A 20,399-nucleotide genomic window follows, 5' to 3' on the forward strand; every position below is an offset into this window, starting at 1 on the left:
AGGCTCGAATGGGAACCCCCATGAGCCTGGTCAGCACCACGTTGAGCTCCCACGCCGGGGCCAGAGCCTTCACCGGCGGGAATGAACGGAACATTCCCTTCATAAACTCCTTCACCAGACGAATAGACCACAGACATGATTGTCCCGTAGTTCTGGTGTAGCTGGAGATCGCCGCCAGATGCATCTTGATGGAGGCATGGGACAGCCCCGCCTTGGCCAGGGACAGCAAATACGGCAGCACTTGAGGGGCCGTAATTTGCAGAGGGTTAATCTTCTCTGCATGGCACCAGACAGAGACCCTCTTCCATTTGTGTCCGTAGCACTTGAGAGTTGAGGACGCCCTGGCCTTTGCAAGCACCTCCTTGCAGTTCGCCGGGATATCGTACCCTCCAAACTCTAGTGCTGCAGGAGCCAGGCCTGCAAGTTCAGTGACGTCGGGTCATGATGGAGGATGGCACCTCCTTCTCTGGAGAGAAGATCTGCGGCCCGTCGACAGTTTGATTGGGGGGGGAAGCTGACAAGTCCAGAAGGGCCGGGAATCAGATCTGCCTCGGCCACGCCAGTGCGACAAGGATCATCCTGCACCACAGCAGCAACGGCAACAGTGGGAACGCATACAGGAACAGGCCGTCCCAGGGGAACGTGAAAGCATCGCCCATACTCCTCGGCTGGGGAAACCTGCTGGCGAACCTCTGGCACTGGAGTTCGCCGCGAACAGGTCGATCAGGGGTTTGCCCCATCGTTCGAAGAGTCGATCCACTTGATCCTGACACAGCTCCCACTCGTGGCACGAACGCACCTCCCTGCTGAGTGAGTCGGCAATGGTGTTCTTTATTCCTGCCAGATTTAAGGGCACCTGAAACATCCCCTGGGCGACGGCCCAGTGCCACAGATCCTGGGACTCCTTGGATAGGGCTGGGGATCTGGTGCCTCCCTGCTTCTGGATGTAGAACATCGTGGTGGTGTTGTTGGTGAAGACCCTCACCACCTTGCCCTTGAGGGACGGAAGGAATGACCTGAGGGCCCAGAACACGGCTCGGAGCTCCAGGATGTTGATGTGGAGTGACCTCTCCTCCAGGAGCCAAAGGCCTCTTGCGTGGAGATCTCCGGTGTGCGCTCCTGATGTGCCGGGGTCTGAAAGTCTGTTTCCGCCGCAAGGTGCGCGCGGGTGCCCCACCACCGAATCGCTTGGTGGAAAGTCTCGTTGAGCTGGATCCTGTCTTCGAAGCTGCCCGCCGCTTGTATCCAACGGGCGTCGAGGAACTCTTGTAGAGGACGCATCCGTAGCCTGCACAGGCGCACCAGGTAGATGCATGAGGACATCATGCCGAGCAGGGACTTGATGGATCTCACCCTGGCCATGTCCATGGCCAGCAGGCGCTGCACCTTGCCCAAGATGGCCTTCGTCCTCTCCTCCGACGGAGAAGCCAATCGGGCACTGTATCGAGCTTGGCTCCCAGAAACAGTGCGACCTGCGACAGAACCAGGTGGGATTTCGAGTAGTTGGAGAATCCCAGCTCCGTGACCAGTTGGACGGTCTTCACTGTGTGTTGGACAGCAAGTTCTCTTGTCCTTGCACGGATGAGCCAATCGTCCAGGTAGGGGTAAACGTGGATCCCCCGCAGGCGCAGCCACGCCGCCACTGGTGCTAGGCACTTGGTAAATACCCTGGGCGCCGACTTCAATCCGAATGGCAGGGCCTTGAATTGGTAGTGCCGTCCTTGGACTATGAACCTGAGAAACATTCTGTGTCCTTTTAGAATGGGGATGTGGAAGTAAGCATCCAGCGAAGATAGGAAGTCGCCTTCCTCCAGCTGTCCCAGCACGTGCTGGAGGGTGACCATCCTGAACTTCTGGGCCTTGATGTATTTGTTTAACCGACGCAGCAACGGGATGGGGCGCCAAACACCTGTCTTCTTTCTGACGAGGAAGTATCTTGAGTATACGCCGGAGCCTCTTCAGAACGAGCTCGATGGCACCTTCCTTGAGCATCGCCCTTACTTCTAACAGCAGTTGAGGGACGTGATTTTCCTTCCTGGCTACTGGAGGAATGCAGGGGCACATCTTTAGGAATTCGAGAGTGTGCCCGTGTGCCAGGGCATCCAGTACCCAACGGTCGGTGGAGATGGACTCCCACACGCTGACGAACTTTGCCAGCCGGCCTCCCACCGGGGTGCTCAGGTGGGGGCCCCGACGCTACGGCCGGTTCAGTCCTGCTTGGAGGCGGCCTTGCCGCCTTGCAACGACGACGGGATCCACCTGACTTGCCGCGTCCTCTGTAGGCCTCCTGCGACGAGGAGCGGGCCGCCTGGCGGTATGTCGAGGAGCCGCCGCCGGATCCCTTGGAGGCACCCTGTCCTGTCTGCCTCCGGAGTTCCGAAAGGGCGCTGTCGTTGCTGCAAAACTCCCAAGGCCCGAGCCGTCTCCGTGTCGGTTTTGATGGCCTGAAGTTACTCATCCACTGTCTTTCCAAACAGGTTGTTCCCATCAGAGGGCATGTCCAAAACTCTGGTTTGCATATCCTGGCGGAAATCTGTAGCCTTGAGCCATTCCCGCCGTCGAAGGCAAACACTGTTGCCCAACTGGCGGAACCGCGTGTCAGCGATGTCCGTGGCCACCGTTATGGCATGGTCCAACGCCACCTCACCTTCATGCAGGATCTCCAGGGCCTCAGCCGGTAGGAAGTCCAGCAGGGGAGCGATCTCGTACCACAACTCCCTGTTGTAGCGGGCCACAATCGCCAGGGCGTTGGCCGCCTTAGTTGTCGTCGCCGCAGACGAGATGACTCGGCGTCCAGTTTCTTTCCCTCGCCGTCAGGTGGGGAGGTTGAAGTTGAAGACGTCACCCCCGCAGCTTTCTTCTCAGCCGCCGCAGAGGCAACCGAATCCGGGGTCGGCTGTGCCCTAAGGCACAAGGGGGCGGAATCGGGGACCCGGTACTTCTTCTCGTACCGATCCCTCTTGGCAGGCGCCGTAGACTGGTTCTTCAGGAGAGCAAGTCCCTCGTCCTAAATATCATCAAGCAACGGTACCGCGAGGACCGTCTTCCTCTTGGCCTTGCGCCGTTGATAGGGGAAGCCTTCCTTCTTCTGTTCTTCGGGGCAGAGCTGGAAAAGCTCAGATGCCCTGGCAATCATGGCGTGGAAGGAGCCAATTTCGTTGGGCGGGGAGGCCCGAGGGGGTGGTGAAGGAAGGCCCATACCGTCGTCATCCGTCCCCGTCGTGGCCATATCCGTTCCCGTATCATCCCTAGGATCAGGGGAAGGAGACGAAGGCTGAGCAGGCTGCAAAGGCTGGAAGGGCGGGGGGGATGAACTCCCCTCCGCTTGCTTGAGGGCTTCCCGACGGGCCCTGTTCTGCGGTTCGTCAGTCGGGGGTAGAGGCAACCTCGTCCTTATCTCTGTGCATAAGGTTTGGATTGCCATCAAAAAGGCCGCTGAGTTGGCCTGAGGCTCGGGCACTGGTTGCGACGGGCGCGATGGTTGCTCCTCCTCCACGGGACCCTCGTCAGCGCCACCGTTGCTCTCTCCGTCCGCCTCCTCGGGATTCCTCCCGTGGGACCGGACCTCCTCGAACCTCTTGTTGAGGCCCTTCACGACTTCAACCACCTCCTCCTCAGAGGCTGTATCCGTGTCCGTAACGGCCACCGCCCCCCTCTTTTTCCACCGGGGCCTTCACAGGAGTCTCATCGATGGACTGAAAAGAGGATTCCTTCCGCGGTGGCAGGGAAACTCTGGGCCCGAGGTCGCCTCCACTGGGGTAGCCTCCACAGGCTTCGCCAGGGACGCCGCGACTCCCTCGATAGAGGCCTTAGCCGGGTGAATCAAGGCCCTCAGCACCTTAGGCGCGCTTGAGGCCTTCACCTTGGGGGAGGGTCACCGCCTCGCTCCCCCTCGGCTGGTTCTTTCAAGATCGACCGGGGTATCTCCAGAAGCTTACCCAGGTTCTCGGATGTTCTCTTCCCCGAGCCAGAGCGTTGGCTCGTGGCTGATGGCGTTGGTGAAAGTGCGCCGTGCCCGTCAGCCGAGGAGCCCGACCCTTCAGCACTCGTGGTGCTTAGCCTTCTGTTGGGCCCCTGTCGCCAGGGCGCCCTCACAGGACTTAGAAGACGGCTCGGACGACTTCTTCTCACCTGCTGGGCCCTTCTCCAGCCAGCTAGCGAGGCGGATCTGACGATCCCTCATAGTCCGTTCCGACAAGTTCTTGCAAAACGCACAGTCCTTTTCCATGTGCGTTTTGTCTTCATGAAGGCAGTAGAGACATCTGGAATGCTCATCCTCCTTGAAAACATTCTGTAATCCGCATCCAGGGCAGTTCCTGAACAGCTTGGATCCGGGCGTCGAGCTTCCCTTGTCCTGGGCCTTGTCCACGAGGTAGGTCTCAGATCTTCTGGAATCCTCCAAGAAGCGTAACTCGAAAAAAACTTTCGCCCTTGAGGGGAGTCGGAAATTCCGAAACCGGTCCCCGTTGATCGGAAGTAGAAACGGTGGAACTTGAGGCTCGACTGACCGAAAAATGAGATGAAACTCTTTGAAAAAAACGCAAAACGCAGTAAAAGCTCGAGAGCTATAGCACGAGGACTCCCAAAACTTGAACGTGCGGTAAAAATCTGAGGATGGCTGCCAGAGGAGGGGCTTAGGGAGAGGGTAGTTATTGGCTGGGGCAGTATGACCCAGAGACCAGTGATTGGTTACCACTAAGAAAGACAGATCAGAAACAAAACTGATACTGATTTTCTTTCTTTACCGAGGATTCCCAGCCTGACTACGGGGAATATTCATGAGCATGTGAATCCATGCCAGACCCCATGCTGGAGAAATCTGGATTGCAGAGTACAAATTCACAGAATAAAACCAGACAATGTTAAGTCTTAGTGGTGCCAGGTTAGGTACAAAATAAAATGCATCACTACTTCTGAAAAAAAGAAAGGGAGCAATCCGGCCCCTCAAGACAAGACACAAACCGGGCATCCTGCTTCCCTCACAATTGTTTATGTTACAATCATTTATGGAGCAACACTATAACATCTGTATATATATATTTGTGAAAGTGTGTATGTTCGCGGTTGGCTACAGCCCCATAACAGTTTGTGGGCTGACATTTTGGCCCAAAGTCGGCATGCCAGTCTGGGGTGTATTGGCGATGGTGAAATCTGACCAACCCCACCCATTCGCCTTGCAAAGGATGGGTTCCGGCCCTGTGTTCAAAAATAGGAAGTTATGACACACCCCCCACGTGCATGTCAGCTACAGCTAGTATTTAATATCGGTGAGACTTTCTTTATGTCACACAAAACTAAATCACTGCTAATTTTGGTAGTTAAGGAAAATAAGGCAAAGTTGAGTTAAAGTGATTTGCTCAGGAACACAATGTGTCATGTGGGGAAGCTGGGATTTGAACGCTGGTTTCCTGGTTCCACAGTTTAGAATTGAGACAGAAGAGTACACCATTTGGTTCTGCAAGATTTCCTCTGCTTGCCTTTCTGCCCTAGATGGGCCGTTTGGCCCTCCAGGCCATCTGTCTACTACATAGCCTCCTAGTCTACTCTGTCAGCCCTTTGTGGGCTATAGAATCTGGTATCAGCCTCTCATCAGCTTTCCAGTCACCCAGGCCACCTGGGTCTCTAGCTTCTCCCACACCCTTGTGGAATATTGTTTCTGTTAGACCCTTGAGGTTTTTCTGCTTTCCCAGCCCAGTGTGCAGTATGGGGATGGTCACCCCGGTTCAGGCAATTATCTGTGGTAGCCCCTCGCAGGCTTTGAGCTTTCTCACCCTGGTGTGGGGTCTCCACTACTCTGTCTGCCTGCCTCTCTGTTCCTGATGCAGCCAGTCAACCGTCTTTGCTGAGGCTTCCCTCATAGAGGGAGTGGTGGTGGTGCAGTTCGGGATCCCTTGGTCGACCCTGGGTGGCTGTGCGGCCTTCTGCATTCCTTCTCTGGCAGTCTGACGTCGACTGCCACTTACGTCGGATGATGGCGGCTCCCGTAGCCAATGTTCCAGTGGCATTAGGGGCGAGCTCCTCCAGTTCGAGGCCCGACTCCCAAGAGTGACGTTCCACAGGCCGGTCAGCTATGCTGCTGTTTACACCGGCTGTGCAGGATTGATGGCGGGTTCCACCTTGCACCAGCGCAGCACTTCCTCTATGTCATGGCTCAGTGGGTACACAGCTCCATTTCCCGCCGTGTCTCATGCAGGACTCTACATCTTCTCCCCCTCACCATACATAGCAAGACCCTTACGTTTCCCTGGAGACCCAAGTGGAAGAATCGATAGGTCCTTGGTCTCCCACAACATTAACAGTTGTAGGTCAGAAACTGCACCAGCCTGTCTTAAAGGGCCTGGCACATTATTACCTAAGTAGGCCATTAATAATGTGGATTCGAGGTATCTGGGAGGTGTAGGAAAATCCCTACTTGGTATCACCTTGTCCCATAAAAAGTGGGTGCGGGAGGGCACAACCCGTACGGTCCTAGTTGCCCTGTCCTCTAGGGAGGGTATTGTGTGGCAGGCTCACCGCCCCATTCCCAAAGGGGGTGGCTCCCCGTTAGGGAAAAGGAACAAACTCCCTGGGTTTGTAACACTGCACACAATACCATTACTGTATGCAGTAACATGCAATCCCCATCGAGTCCTATCGGACTCCAAAATGGGGACTAAATAACGGTCTGCATGACTCAAATCACGCAGAACCTTCCCATTTCCCCATACAGTAAAGGCACTTGAGAATGGCGATATTTCCAGTTCAAACATCAGTAATCCATAAACGAGGCCTGTACTCCTCAATTTCTTGTATAAGGACTAATGCAATATCCGATGAAGATCTGAATGCTGTGAAGAGGAGAAAGAGGAAAAATATTCTGAGTAACAAAAGAGGATGTTTCCTAATCCTTTTGAATTGAGGAAACAACCTTAAAATACATAAGGTGCTTCCCTCAAATCCCCACTCACATTTCTGTGAAGCAGTTCTTAGATTGTATGGCAGAGCTCACATTTTAATTCTCACGATTTGCACAATGGTTATACTGGAGACATGGTTTCTGCTCGAGAGCAAACCAGTCCATTAAATACTCAATGTGGTTAATTTGGAGGCTCTACTTAACAGTGTCCAAATGCCAAGGCATAGAAATGTGCAGAGGCGATTGGCCACCAGGGGGCGCAGATATGTGCTAAAGCATTCATGCCGCTCAGGATCACGAGGGGATTGAAGGGAACTGTGCCCCACCCCCGAACCAAGTTTCGATACCCGAGAACATAAGACGGTGAGGAGAAGCCCCCCAGCACTTCTGGACAAAATCTGGTGCCAAAAAGACCCTTGAAAGCAGAGGAACCACGTTGCAACTGGGCTACGGTGCCACGAGGGGACGTGGCCAGCTGCGGAGGCCCAGCCGGGTGGAGAGCGAGTCAGTGGCATCCCAAACCCGAGCCCCCCCAGAGATTCCACTATGAGAAACAGGAGAGGGGTGGACACGCTGCACCTCCTCCCCCGTGCAGCGACCCTCCGAGTGCACAGTACGAGAAGGGAAGCACTGGGGCTCTGCAACCCACATCTGCGCTAAGGAGGAGGAGAGGGGGTGATGAGAGCTGAGAGGTGGACCGCCGGAAGCGGTGCTCCCAAGTAATTCTGAGCGCAGACCAAGGGGGAGCTGGGGTGGCACTCCATCCTCCCCAATCCCCCCCAAGTAGAATGAGAGCACGGTCCCGGTGGGAGTGGTGCGGCCGGCATTGGGCAGAGGCTCCCAGGCACAAAGATCGCAAACTGCTGAGGAGCACGCAGGAGACACCTGTGGCGGGCCATTGGGAGCAGTAGAAATCTTCAATGTTCCAAAAGAGGGTGAGGCTGGGCCCCAGGTACTCTGCATTACAGGCTCGGTGAGCACCTGCCACCCCCCCTCGTACTGGGGAGGAGGCCTGAAGCCCCACACATTAGGGGGGGTTGGGGACACCTCCGGAGGGACAGCAGCCCCCAGGAGCAGCGAGCAGCTGGGGCGAGGCTGGCGCCAACTCCCCCTGTCCAGTCCCCACTGACGGGCCGCTAACCTGGAAGAGAGGTACTGCCACTTTCACCTATCCACCCCCCTGCCCTCCCTCCTGCAATTCCACCCCCAGAATGTGGTACTGCAGTGTTCGCCCCCCCCCCCGTCTCAAAGATGATGGAAGAAGAGAGGTCGATGAAGCAAGACATAGCGGCTTTGCTGGAGGAAATAAGAGGCTTCCGAGGTGATATTGGATGGCCTCGACAAGAAGGTGGAGAGTCTGGACGACAGACTCCAGGGGTTGGGGGCCAATCATATAGTGGAGATTTCCGAGACGCAGAAGGACATGCAGATCTGCAAAGGAGGGAGGAGGAGGAGACGGCATTAAGATGGACGATTGAGAATCGTGAACATCGCAATAATCTTTGTTTTTTTGGATTACCTGAGAAAGATGGCAAAACACAGGGGGATACCATATGGGGGAATCAACAAGATCATAAAAATGATTTTTTATGACACCACAAAGCCCACCATTATTGACCGAGCCCACCTTGCAGGTGGGGGAGTGGGGGGGGTACTACTTCGAGAAAACCAGAATCCTCAAGAAGGCCATAAAAATGGGCTCTGTGGAGGGGGATCCGCGCAAGTCACCATCTTCCAGGATCTCAACTTTTACCCTGGCTAGAAGGCGTCTCTGTGGCCCCCTCACCAAGTTGCACTCATCCAAAGGAGTTTGCTACAGATGGGGCTTCCCCTTCTCCCTTGCGCTTCCATACGAATGCACCAAATAAGAAACTGATTACTGAAGACATCAGCAGAATATCCAGTGAACTATTTTGGCGACGAGAATTCAGGGTCCCAAGGCCGCTCGTTAGAAGGTCTGCACGGGGCGGCCTATAGAGACAAAGGCCCAAGAGACAGAATACGCATAAAAGCCCTCCAAAAATATTTGGCCAGTGCGAGCGATGGTAAAGTTCCCGAGGTCAGACTCTGAGGGATTTTCGGTTCGGAGGGAGGGAGGGAGTGAGAGGGGGTGGCACAGGAGGGGGGAGTTCTTTGTGTTGTGAACACTGCTCGGTTGATTGGGAGAGGAATCAAGAACGAAGTGACCCACCCCTCGAGCACACCTCCCGGGGCCAAGTCTAGAGGAGGTATTAGGACATTGTGGAAGGGGCCGAATGACTGTGCTACACTCAGCCCGTGCGGTAGGCTCACTGAACGTTCAGGGCTTTAATTTCCCACACAAGCACTCCCTTTTACTCAGAGAGCTCAATCGCCTTAAATTTGACTTAATGTTCATACGGGAAACACACTGGATGAAAGGCAGGTCAGGTCCAGAGCTACAACATTGTGCAGCATCCACCACAAACTTTTCTTCAAACGGACTCACTGCATTTGTATGCTGCTGCCGCCCTGCAACATGGGGTTGGTCAGCATGTCTGTGCCACCTAATTTTACTCTGCATTGTATGCTGCTGCTGCCCTGCAACAAGGAACTGGGCAGCATGTCTGTGCCACCTAATTTGACTCTGTATTGTATACTGCTGCCACCATGCAACTTGGGGTTGGGCAGCATGTCTGTGCCACCTAATTTGACTCTGCACTGTATGCTGCTGGCGTCCTGCAACAATGGGCTGGGCAGCATGTTTGTGCCACCTTATTTGACTCTGCATTGTATGCTGCTCCCACCCTGCAGCATGGGGCTAGGCAATCTGCACGTCTTTATAAGCACTTATGCAACCAAGTAAGCCACCCTGCAACTTGGGGCAAGGCAACATGTATGTATATTTTTTACTAGCACTTATGTAACTAAGCAAGCTTTATGTAACAGTGCTGCGAAGCCTGAGGGCTGTTGTGCGCTTTATAAGTGCAAATAAATAAAAAGGTACTGTTGGGGAAAAGGGTATTGCTTAACTTATTCCAGAAAGTCAGTGACAGAATAGAAAATTTCCTATGTGGGGAAGGCCAGTTGGCAACCAGTAATAGGCAACCAGTAATCTGTCAGAGTATTACTTCTACATCAGAAATAATATTTGTTGTTTTAATGGATAACTTCCCTCACAAATACTGCATCTTAGACTTGGAAAGCAGTACGTAGATGAAGAGCGGAGCAAATTGCAGTACATTTAGCATGCGCCTAGTGCTGATAAATTGGACATGTAAGCATCAACTAGATATCCTTCTTGACCAGCTGAATACAAAAGAAAGAACAGTAAAAGCAATCATGCACAACAATGTTCTGTTTCTAGTGTTTAGTGGCAGAATCTAAGCCACATGTTATTATAATGGTTCTGTGACACACTACACTTAAAATTAACACACTATCACAAGTAACGGCTGATAGGGAAGCTCTGCTACTCCCATAACATCGTTTGCTTACTAATAAGGCCAGGGACCGATCGCTGCCATTGGTCCCGAAGACACCATTCTTGAAGTGGAATCAGTGCACAGTACGCACTGTTTCTAGTGCAGGAGATAGTCAAGATATGACACTTAACGGGTAGGACATGTTCGAATAGCACCCCAATGTGTCCACTGGATAGCAGAAGCACCAAAGGACACAATAAGTGTAGGCTTTTGTGGCCATTAGACCGGTTGCAAAGATACTGGGATTGCTATCAAAAGCCCAAGCAGGCCATTGCATACAGGACAGCAGAATGCGAATCAAGGCTGCAATCAATTAAGGGTGGTGTGAGATGTATAAAAGAAAAGGAAGTGCAGTTGGAATCTTGTTTGTTTTCATTATACCATATTTGAGTCCTGAAATCCCAGGACCAAAAACAGGCTAGAGCAAATATAAAAGACTCAATGTATTTCCAAGTGGGCTGATCGTTTGAGAAGCAAGAGAAAAGATCATAGTTTACCCAGGTGGAGGCCATCAGCACCTTATTGTATTGCATTGTAGTCATTAATATAGCGTCATTTCCCCGTTTGTATGGCCTCAAAGCGCTTTGCGGTTGGAATGCTCTCGGGGACCGAAGTCCATGAAGGGGAATATTCTAAGAGTTTACTTTAAGATGTGTGTGTACATTCTGCCAGGCTAGGACTTAGTAGGGCTGGCTGGGCCACAGTAAGCAACCAAGAGGTCAGGCACGTGGATGAGTGCTGTCGGCGGTGTAGGAGTACTAGTGCAGAAGAGTTGATGTCTGCCTAGGTAGACCTCATTTTTACGTAAGTTGACGCTGTACACTAATGGAACAGGTGTTGAGGTACGCCAGGGGTTTCAGTGAGGATGGCTATGCGAGAGGCTACACCGTATTTGACATAGCCATAGCTGCACTCAAGAGTGCGTGGATGGGGGGCCGTGCCTACGGCATGTGTCCACAGACGTGGTGCGATTTATAGATACTTTAGATTCACATGGATTTTATCTTCCATGTCGTTTAGTTAGGTCTCTCAAGGCAATAGACTGGTCGTTCGAGTGAATCTTTTGGTGGGGTTAGCATACTACCTTTGGCAAAGGAACTGGCTGGTTATTTTTTATGTTTTCCTAACTGAAGGCAGCATCCACGTACTGGTGGCATTCTTTGAGTGCAATAGTTAAATAAATTAACTAGACCTTGCCACCTATGGCAAGAGATCAATGGCATGGTTTTCCATCCCCAGCAGAAAGAACCGTCTAAGTGCATCTTAGTGTGTTTCTATTCATTACCCCAAAGCCATCAAAGTGTAGTCTGTGCCCAATAGCCAAAGTTGAACTGGCGCATTTCATCTCTACCTCCAGTCAAATCTATGGGTTGAGCATTCTGGGTGCTTGAGTGAGCCCCTTGAGAATCAGGTGAGGACAGCCAACTGATTGCATGACCATAACTGTCTGCAATTCAACTGGTCCCGCTAGCGTTGCTGCCTCTAGTGGTCCCTTCTGATCGAGCATTCTGTCCAGACCCTTTCAAGTGGCCACATCCAAGGTGCAAATAGAATTACAGGTATTGTTGGTGACCAGTTTGCGTCCGTTATAGTGTTGCTGGTCTGGGCTGGCGGGTAGGATTGTCTGTGGGGGCAGATAGGTAAGATTTTCACGTTGTGCTGCAGCGAGCGCTGTCGGCATCTGTGGAGGTTTTGGAAACGTGGTGTTTAGTTGTGTGCGGGCCAGTACTTGTGTGTGAGGAGCAATCAATGCATAGAGTGGGGGAGGGATTTCAAGCAGAGTAAGGAAAGAGCCAGGTTTTGAGGGCCTTTCTGATTGCAAGGTTATTGTCGATGCTGTAGATGTGGAGAGGCATAGAGTGCGAGATGGTGGGAGCTTGGACGGAGCTGGAGCATTCACCTAGTCTGGTGCAGTTGAATTTGGTGATAACTAGCAGAAAAGCTGAGCCAGATCTGCATGTCCTCGAGGGTCGTAGCATGTGAGTTTATCTTGGAGGAATCTGGGGCCAGTGTTGCGGATGACCCAGTGAGTAATGCACATGGCTTTCAAGGTAGTTCATCGACCAATAGGGAGCCAGTGAAGGACTCTCAAAGTGGGGCTGATGTGTTGTCTGGGAGGCAGGACAATGGGCAGGCGGGCCGCAGCATTTTGGATTTTTGGAGTTTCCCCAAGTTGGAAAGCTGGTGCGCCTAGATAAAGACAGTTTGCATAATCTAAGCGGGAGAGGATGAAGGTGAGGAGCGCAGAGATTCGGTGTGGACAGGTGAGATAATGGAAGACGTGTCTGAGGATGCGTAGGTGAAAGAAGCAGGTTCTGGATACAGACTTGAGGTGTTGGAGAGGGATAGATTCATGTCCAGCATGAATCCGAGGTGTTTCACTGAAGTGGCGGTTGGCGAGAGGGGGGCTTAGAGAGTGAGACAAGAGAATAGGAAGGGGAAGGAGTGTGGTTTTTCTACAGGCTAGTAGTTCTGTTTTCCCAGAGTCAAGGATGAGTTGGTTGGTCATCATTCAGTGGTCAATGTCAGAGACATCATGACAGATCTAGAAGGGTGGAGCCTGGCGATTTGGGGATTTTGGGGATGATCTGTATATCGTCTGCGTAATTGTAGCAGGTGAGATTGTGGGAGAGGATGAGTGCAGGGAGTGGGCTTAGATAGATATTGAAGAGGAGGAAGATAGGGATGCTCCTTGTGGGACCCCTTTCGGGACTGGGCAGGCTGCAGAGGTGAAAGGGTGGGGGAGCATGATTTGCGAGCGATTAGAGATAAAGGAGGAGATCCATGTGCGGCCAGTGTCTGATTCCTAAGGAGCGTTGCCTGTCGAGGAGAATGGTGTGGTCAATGGTATCGAAGACGAGGGCGAGGTCAAGGAGAAGGAGTACAGTGCATCCTTCCGCATCTGTTGTTGTTCTTAGGTCATCCAAACAAACACTAGGGAGGACTCAGTTGATCGGAGGGGTCTGAAGCCAGATTTGGCAGGTTCAAGGAGGTTGTTGGCTTCAGTGAAGTGGCATAGTTGCTTGTATACTGTGCAATCCATGATTTTGTCCATGAAACGGGTGTTGGAAATGGGCAGGTAGCTCTGGGGAATGAGAGGGTAGAGTGTGGGTTTTTTGAGGAGGGAATGATATAGGAGGTTTTGAGTGTCTCCAGGAAAATTCCTGATGTGAGGGATGGATTAAGGATTGAGCGTGCAATGCTGCCTTCGCAGGTTGATGTTAGTATGTTTTTGAGGAGAGTGGGTGGGCAAAGGTCCTCCAGGGATCCTTATGGGCGGCTTTGTGCTATGAGCGAGAGGAACTCCAGGTGCGAGATCGAGGAGAAGGAGACAAAGGTTTACATCAGGAAACAGTTGCGACCGGGGCACACAGGAGGTGGGTGGGGGAGCAGTCGGGGCATTATTTTAGAGATGATGGCAGTATGTCTGTCGATAGCGATGTTGTGAAAATGCTCGGATAAGGCATCACATAGGGATTGGGAATAAAGTAGAGGAGGGGTTGAGCAACATGGCAACTTTAATTCTGAGATGATTCTATGTAATTCCAGAGCAGGTGGGGTTCAAAGGGGAGTCCATCCAGATGTTGAAGTCACCTAGTATGGTGAGCGCCGGAATTAGGTTGCTAGTAGGATAGAGCGTCGCTGAATGTGCCTGCAAAGTTGTAGCCAGGGAGTCTATAAATGAGTAGGAAGCTGTGACGTGGGATTTTACCAGCAGGGATTCATAATCTGTGCTGCTAGCTAAGGTGTCCTTGGTAAGCACTGGAATCTAGTGTTTGTGAAGGATGGCTAGTCTGGATCTGGTCTGAACAGTCAGGTCGTAGCCTGGGGGAAGACCTTGGGAGAAATTGGTTCGTACTAGTCAGCAAAATAGGCCTCTAATGAAGAGGATGTTTCAGTTTTCATCCGAGATAAGGTCAAAGATGTGAAGTTTCTTTTTAGAGACACCTGGCGTTGCAGAGATTTGGTGGGGGCCGTTACTTGTAGCACCGGGAGTCGTGGTGTGTGTGTTTAGTTGGAGATGTGGGCTGTGCTGGAAGGCATGGGCATGCCCAGGTCGTGGTGGGGATTGTTGATGGAGTGGGGCTGGAGTGGGGAGTAGTGAAGGCAGGTGAACGAGGGCATGGGCAGTGGAGGTGAACAGATGGTGTGGGGGGAGAAGAGTAATAGAGTTAACATCGGGTTGGGAACGGTAGGGGAGGTTTGGGCTCTATAACAAGGGGGCAAGGATTGGGATCTGGGGTGGAGCACGGGTGACGTCAAGTGGGGCTTAAGGTGGCTGAGGCCATGGCCTTTTCTTGGCGGCCCACAGCGTGTGGGTAAGAGTGGGGGACGAAGGGCCGCTGTTGAGGTCAGGGTGTTGGCCAGGGCTGCGCTTGTTGCACTTAGTAAAGGGAAGTGTGAGTTGTGGAGCGGGGGAGGCAATGCCGTTGGGAGAGGTGAGATATGCAAGCAGAGGCAAAGGGGTAATGAGGGGGTTGGAGTGAGTGGACTGGTGGGGCTGGGTAGGTGCTGGTACAAGATGCTCAGGGGGGTCGATGTTTTCAACATTACCTCTCCAACGTGCCGCTATGGCTTTGGGCAGAGCAAGATCTACGTGGAGTTTGGAGCAGGGGTGGAGGTGGGGAGTATAACTTCGGGTGTTGGAGGGTTTGAAGGGGTTGCTTGAGGGGGAGGTTGGACTGTGCGGGCATGATGGTGGGGAGAGGGTGAAGTGGGCATCGGCAGGCACACTGGCGCACCAGCGTGTAGATCTGATTTGGGCAGTGTGGGGCATGGTGTCCATCTTGTGAGTGTGATGCACCCGTAATTGAGATTTCACACGACTATGTACAGTGCAGCTGCAGTAACAAAGGGGGAGGAGGCAGGATCCCTAGAGCTCAACTTGGCAAAAGTGCATGGAGTTTAAAGGACCTGTTGGGGTGGGTGCACTTAGGTTTAAGGCCAACTCAGTAGGAGGATGCACCCAGATGAGGAACACAGTAAGGATGATGCACCTAAATCTAACCGAGATCACAGATAAAACAGCAGAAAGCAATGCACATCGACTAGGAGATCACAGCTGTGGAAACACACTTAGCTTAATGAGAGATTAAGCAGATTTTGTTTCCACTAGGAGTACGTCAATACAAATATTGCCTATGAGGAGTGGTCACATATGTCTGCTTTATTTAAAGCAATATTCCACAGATCGCTGTAACACAAGGTAAGTTAGCAGAAGATTAAAGACATTTCAGTCTGTGGCAACTGTAGCGAGCTACCTTGGTTTTCAAAATATTATCTGTATGCCGCTTGACTTATTTGTTTGCTGCATGTGGAGCTGAGGACATTGCGACTGACCAATGTCTGTAATAACATGTAACATACAAACAACACAGAGACTCCACTATGCGCTCCAAATTGTAAGTAGTAGTCAAAGGATAAACTTTTCAGACTTGCTTCATTCTTAATGCATTTTATTTGTTGTTTTCCATTTGTTTGAAAATTATACTCATTTTCATTCACATTTCTTGCTGCAATTTGTTTTAAACTTTTGAATTCATTTTCATAAACCTTTTCAATCACATTGCTTACTTTCAATAAAGGAAAATTGTCAACTTCATTTGCACATATTTTTTGAGATTGGCTGTTTGGGATATTTGGGTTGGCACCCACACTTCTTGGCACACTCTGTGCTGATTTTTTGGACTGGTACTTTCTAGCACCCTCTAGAACCTTCTGGCACCCTCTACACGTGTTTCCCCATGCTGACATTAGGCATGGTTCTTCAGGAGGGAATTGTGATAGGCGCTGTCTTTATTACAAATCATACAATTAGGCTGTGGGAAAAAGGTGGGGGAACAAGAGAGATTTCCTTAGTGAATGTTAGCCCTTTTGTGCCAAATTTCAGTTGCTTATTTTCATTATCAAAATCACTTACTTATTGGTTTAACTTCATTAGGGGTTGTGTTTCTTATGCTCAAAGAGTTCAGGATCGCCTGGTGTGGCTGTTTGTTGGCGGTCTGCCATGCGGTCTCTATAAGAGAACAGGACCGCTTTTAGTTATAGCAGCAATAATTGCTCCCACTCTTGTTTAGTTAAGGTCTGAAATATAACGGTAGTATGGGGGTTACCTGCGATTTTTTGTAGCTTCCAATTCCTTTGATTTCGGCTCTATTTTGCAGAGATGCATCGGATTCGAGTGTCCGATGAATCTCTGAAAATGGCCGCTATAAGTATTGCATCCGGAGCGTCGCGACGCAATGTGATGACATCACCGCGCTCCGGACGCAAACCGATCGACATTTTGGATCGGGAATGCCTTGTTTACTAAGTTGTATGGGGGAATTTTCTTGCCTCTGAGTTTTTATGAGCTGTGTTCTAAAATATTGTATAAGGCTTGCTTCAACCCTGATTGTTATTGAAAATTGAGACATTTAAAACCAAATTCTGTGCCCTTTATCAATCTAACCGTAAGTGATGCCACTTATTGCTTGTTGCTGCTCAAAATGACACGATGTTGGATCATTCCTTTTATGCTTCACTAGACAATTGTTTGTTGCATGAAATGCTACATTGTTTACCAAGCTCATGATAGGTAAGAGGGCAACTCTTATTACTGTTAGTTATAAAGTTCAAACATTGTCACAATGATAGATTGTTCCTTTTGTACGTCATTGGACTATTGTGTCTTGGATTTCATAAGGGCATAGTTTTTTGGTTGCTTGTGGTCTACAAAAAATGGATACAGATCCATTTGGCCTCATGTTGACAATTTTTTTTTTCCCTATTTCCTCCTATTTGGCCAATTTTGACCTGTTCAATTCGAAAGAATCTTATAAGTTAGCAGAAGTGCAGAAATCTCCTCTCACCATTGAGCTACTATCTGAATCTTTATTACCACTGTGAAATGCAACACTAGAAGGATAAAATCAGTCCTCTGCAGCTACAACTCCAAATGAACTCACTAGAATGATATCCATCTATTCAGAATGTTCTATCCCCTCTGTAATGCTCATGTAACAGTTCTAACCATCAAAAGTAATGTCAGATGCCACACAAATCCCTAGTTTCCTATGCTTTGCTTTACCATCGAACAGGGGACCTGCCCTAGGCCTGCAAAACAACACCATCTCTTTCCATACCTGCTCGTCTTGATTCTGTCGAATGATGCTGTTGACTTCTAGCTGTTCTTGAGGTTCCAGCTTCTTTATAAAGAACAGGAGCTCCCACCACTCAGACTGGCTAAGTTTCTCTGAGTCCTCATTTAAGCTGTCCATCAAATATGGCATAGTGTACAGTCCCCCAAATGGCTTGTAGAAAAAAGTGCGTGAAACTGTGGAGGAAACAGCAAGAATTAGAAAGCGAGACCAGACAACCAACATGTAGACTGAAGACTGGCATGTGCATTGCAGCCCAAGCACAATGAAAGCTACCCAGGTGTCCCACACTGCTAGAGGAGGACAGAACATTTAAACAAAGCAAATACTAAAGTGAATGCCTGAATCTCAACATCTTTCCTTCCACGATGAACCCAGTGTGGAGAGTCTAAGATAGTGTGCAATGATCTTCGGCTTCAATTGGAATATACATTTGTGAAAGAAAACCAACAGCTTAGCCAAAGATCTTGAAAACCATGGAAGGGGCTGCTGAGAAAACAGACAAGCAATATAAATACACCTCATGTGCAAAGGACAGGAGCAAAGGGTGTATTATGCTGTCTAAGCAGTCTGAATGGTGGTGTTACAGTGCACAAGGCACTCCACAATGATGGCATTTTATGTTGACTTTGAAGTGTGCATGCAGGTTGGTTTCATTTATATCTTACAAGAAAAGCGGAGCTTATCTTATGCTGCAATAATTGTGCTCAAACATGCCAAATAAAAGAAAAGGTGTACTCTAATTAAACCAATTTTCCGAATTCATGCTATTTATTATTGAATGGAATCACACTTTAATTTATTTATGATAAAAACATCAGGGGGATAGACAGGATGTGTGATGAAAAGGGTGAGTGATGTGCCTAAACAACGATTCAGTGTCCTGAAAATGATTTCTACATAACTATAAACACTAGAACATCTGTTCAAACTAAATTCAATATTTGCATGGATAGTTAATTAATACTACCACCTAACTTCTATACAGCGTCAACACGCATGTTTACGACCCCATCACATCAGATTTTGAACATCTTCTCCAGGATGAATGATCCGTTCTGAATCGAAGATCCCCAAGTTAACGATGTAGGACTGACTCAAACTAACAAATCAATTATGCATGTGACCCTAATTTGTAAATTGTCAATAAAAAAATATTAAAAAAAAAAAATATGCATGTGACATGATTTTGGTTGCAAGTTGCAGTATGACCCATATATTTAGGGATTTAATGACTACTAGCTTGGCTCAACAGTAGCCATTTCCAGTGAGGATCAAGAGGCAGTTGCAAATTGCTAATGCCTGCTCCCTGTATTACTTGGCTTTATACACGCATGATGCATCGAGGTGCTGCCAATCCCCATAATCCAGCTGGTGTCACGTGTTCGTTTGAACACATACTTGCATTGAACCTGATCAATCCTGCAGGTTAACAGCATTCATCTTTATCGCAATACATCTAGAAGGATGTACTTCCCTTGCTGTTCGTCCTCAATACAGGACAAACGGCGAGGAAAGTATCCTTTTAGACAAATTGTGTTTAAAGTATGATTCAATTCAATAATAAATTACATGAATTCAGAACATTCGTTTAATTTGACTGCACACTATTTTTATATTTTGTTTAATTTATAAATTGCAACATTCCATTTTATGGTGTAAGAATGAATTTATTTGGTGCTTGCTTGGACATTTCATGAAGAGGTCTTAAATGGGAGCAGGAGATGCAGGTCTCGCTGCTGCCAAGTTGGTGTCTATTAGTGCCATTATGGCCCATTCCATGTGTCAGGGTAACCGAGAACCTTTGAGTTACTGTCCATAGGGCCCCAGTAATCACAATAGACATATGCCAATGTGATTTCATGTTATTTTCAGGCCATCAGCTTGGTGGCTGCAAGTCACTGGCTAACGTAGCTGCTTGAGTCATTTAAGCTAAAGAACACTGCATACATATCAGTCACTACTAAATATATTTATCAAATAGCTCTTAATATTGCTACACAGAAATGTCTGCATTTAGGTGGTCCCTAAATACACTGAGGAACACGGTGGGGCACAGTAGGAGTAAGCGCATTATCAAGCAGACCAAAAGACAAAATATAACAGATAACACATCAAACAGAATAAGTAGGAGCTTCATAGGCAGGGACCCGTCCAGAAAAGGACTGAAGTTTAAGTTTGCTTAAACATGTTGACTTTAGAATAAGTTGCTGACTGTAGTAACTACTCTAATCCTAGTCCATATCAACGTTCCTTCATACTATAAATGGATGTTGCTCCGTGTCCCAAAATTGACCTTGTCAGCAAAGCAAAATATGTGTTGTCAAAAAGTAAAGTTGTGGCGCATGCTTGGAATCGGCCATGCCAGGGTCCTCTCACCAGCTCTTTCCCATCAGCCCAGGCTAGAAATATCAAATTCCCCAATTTGATTGGGTATGGTCAGAGCTCCAGATAAGATTCTGAAGTGAGAGTATTTTACTCCCTGTTTTTTAAAGTTGGTAGTAAAATTGATTTTTTAGGGTGTACAAATTTAAGTCCAATTCTCAATGGGAGTATTGTACCAGAGAGTAAACAAAACGTCACTTGAAAATGGAAATGTTTTTGCACTAATAATTCCTTTGCAACTGGTTATTCATACACATTAAAAGATACACATTTGCTTCTTTAAATAATAATAATAGTTTCTACCTGTGGTACTTCGCGTACTACTGTTCCAAACACATCCATGGAGCCGTGTGGGTGAAAGCAGGGGCGCAAGGTCCTACGTGTCTGTGTCCTATTATTTATTGGGAGTATTTTTACTCCCTATTTTTATTTTTTGGGAGTATTTGCCTATTTTTACTGAGTAAAAGTGGCCGATACACACCTTATCTGTAGGACTGGGTATGGTGGGAGGCTTATGTAACATGGTGAAAAAACTGC

The 20,399-nt window shown here is 49.3% G+C and overlaps 1 protein-coding gene across 3 annotated transcripts in view; it reads right to left on the reverse strand.

Moving 5' to 3' along the window:
* Window positions 1–20,399, reverse strand: part of CUL9 (cullin 9) — a 1,917,728-nt gene that overhangs the window by 1,619,790 nt on the left and 277,539 nt on the right. For all 3 annotated transcript variants that reach the window (XM_069608881.1, XM_069608880.1, XM_069608879.1), the window contains exon 6: window positions 17,463–17,653. In XM_069608881.1, the coding sequence (XP_069464982.1) occupies window positions 17,463–17,653 (191 nt within the window). The remainder of the gene's footprint in view (window positions 1–17,462; window positions 17,654–20,399) is intronic.

Source organism: Ambystoma mexicanum, chromosome 4q (assembly GCF_040938575.1).
Source record: "Ambystoma mexicanum isolate Mex_15411 chromosome 4q, UKY_AmexF1_1, whole genome shotgun sequence".
In the NCBI taxonomy this organism is placed as follows: Eukaryota; Metazoa; Chordata; class Amphibia; order Caudata; family Ambystomatidae; genus Ambystoma; species Ambystoma mexicanum.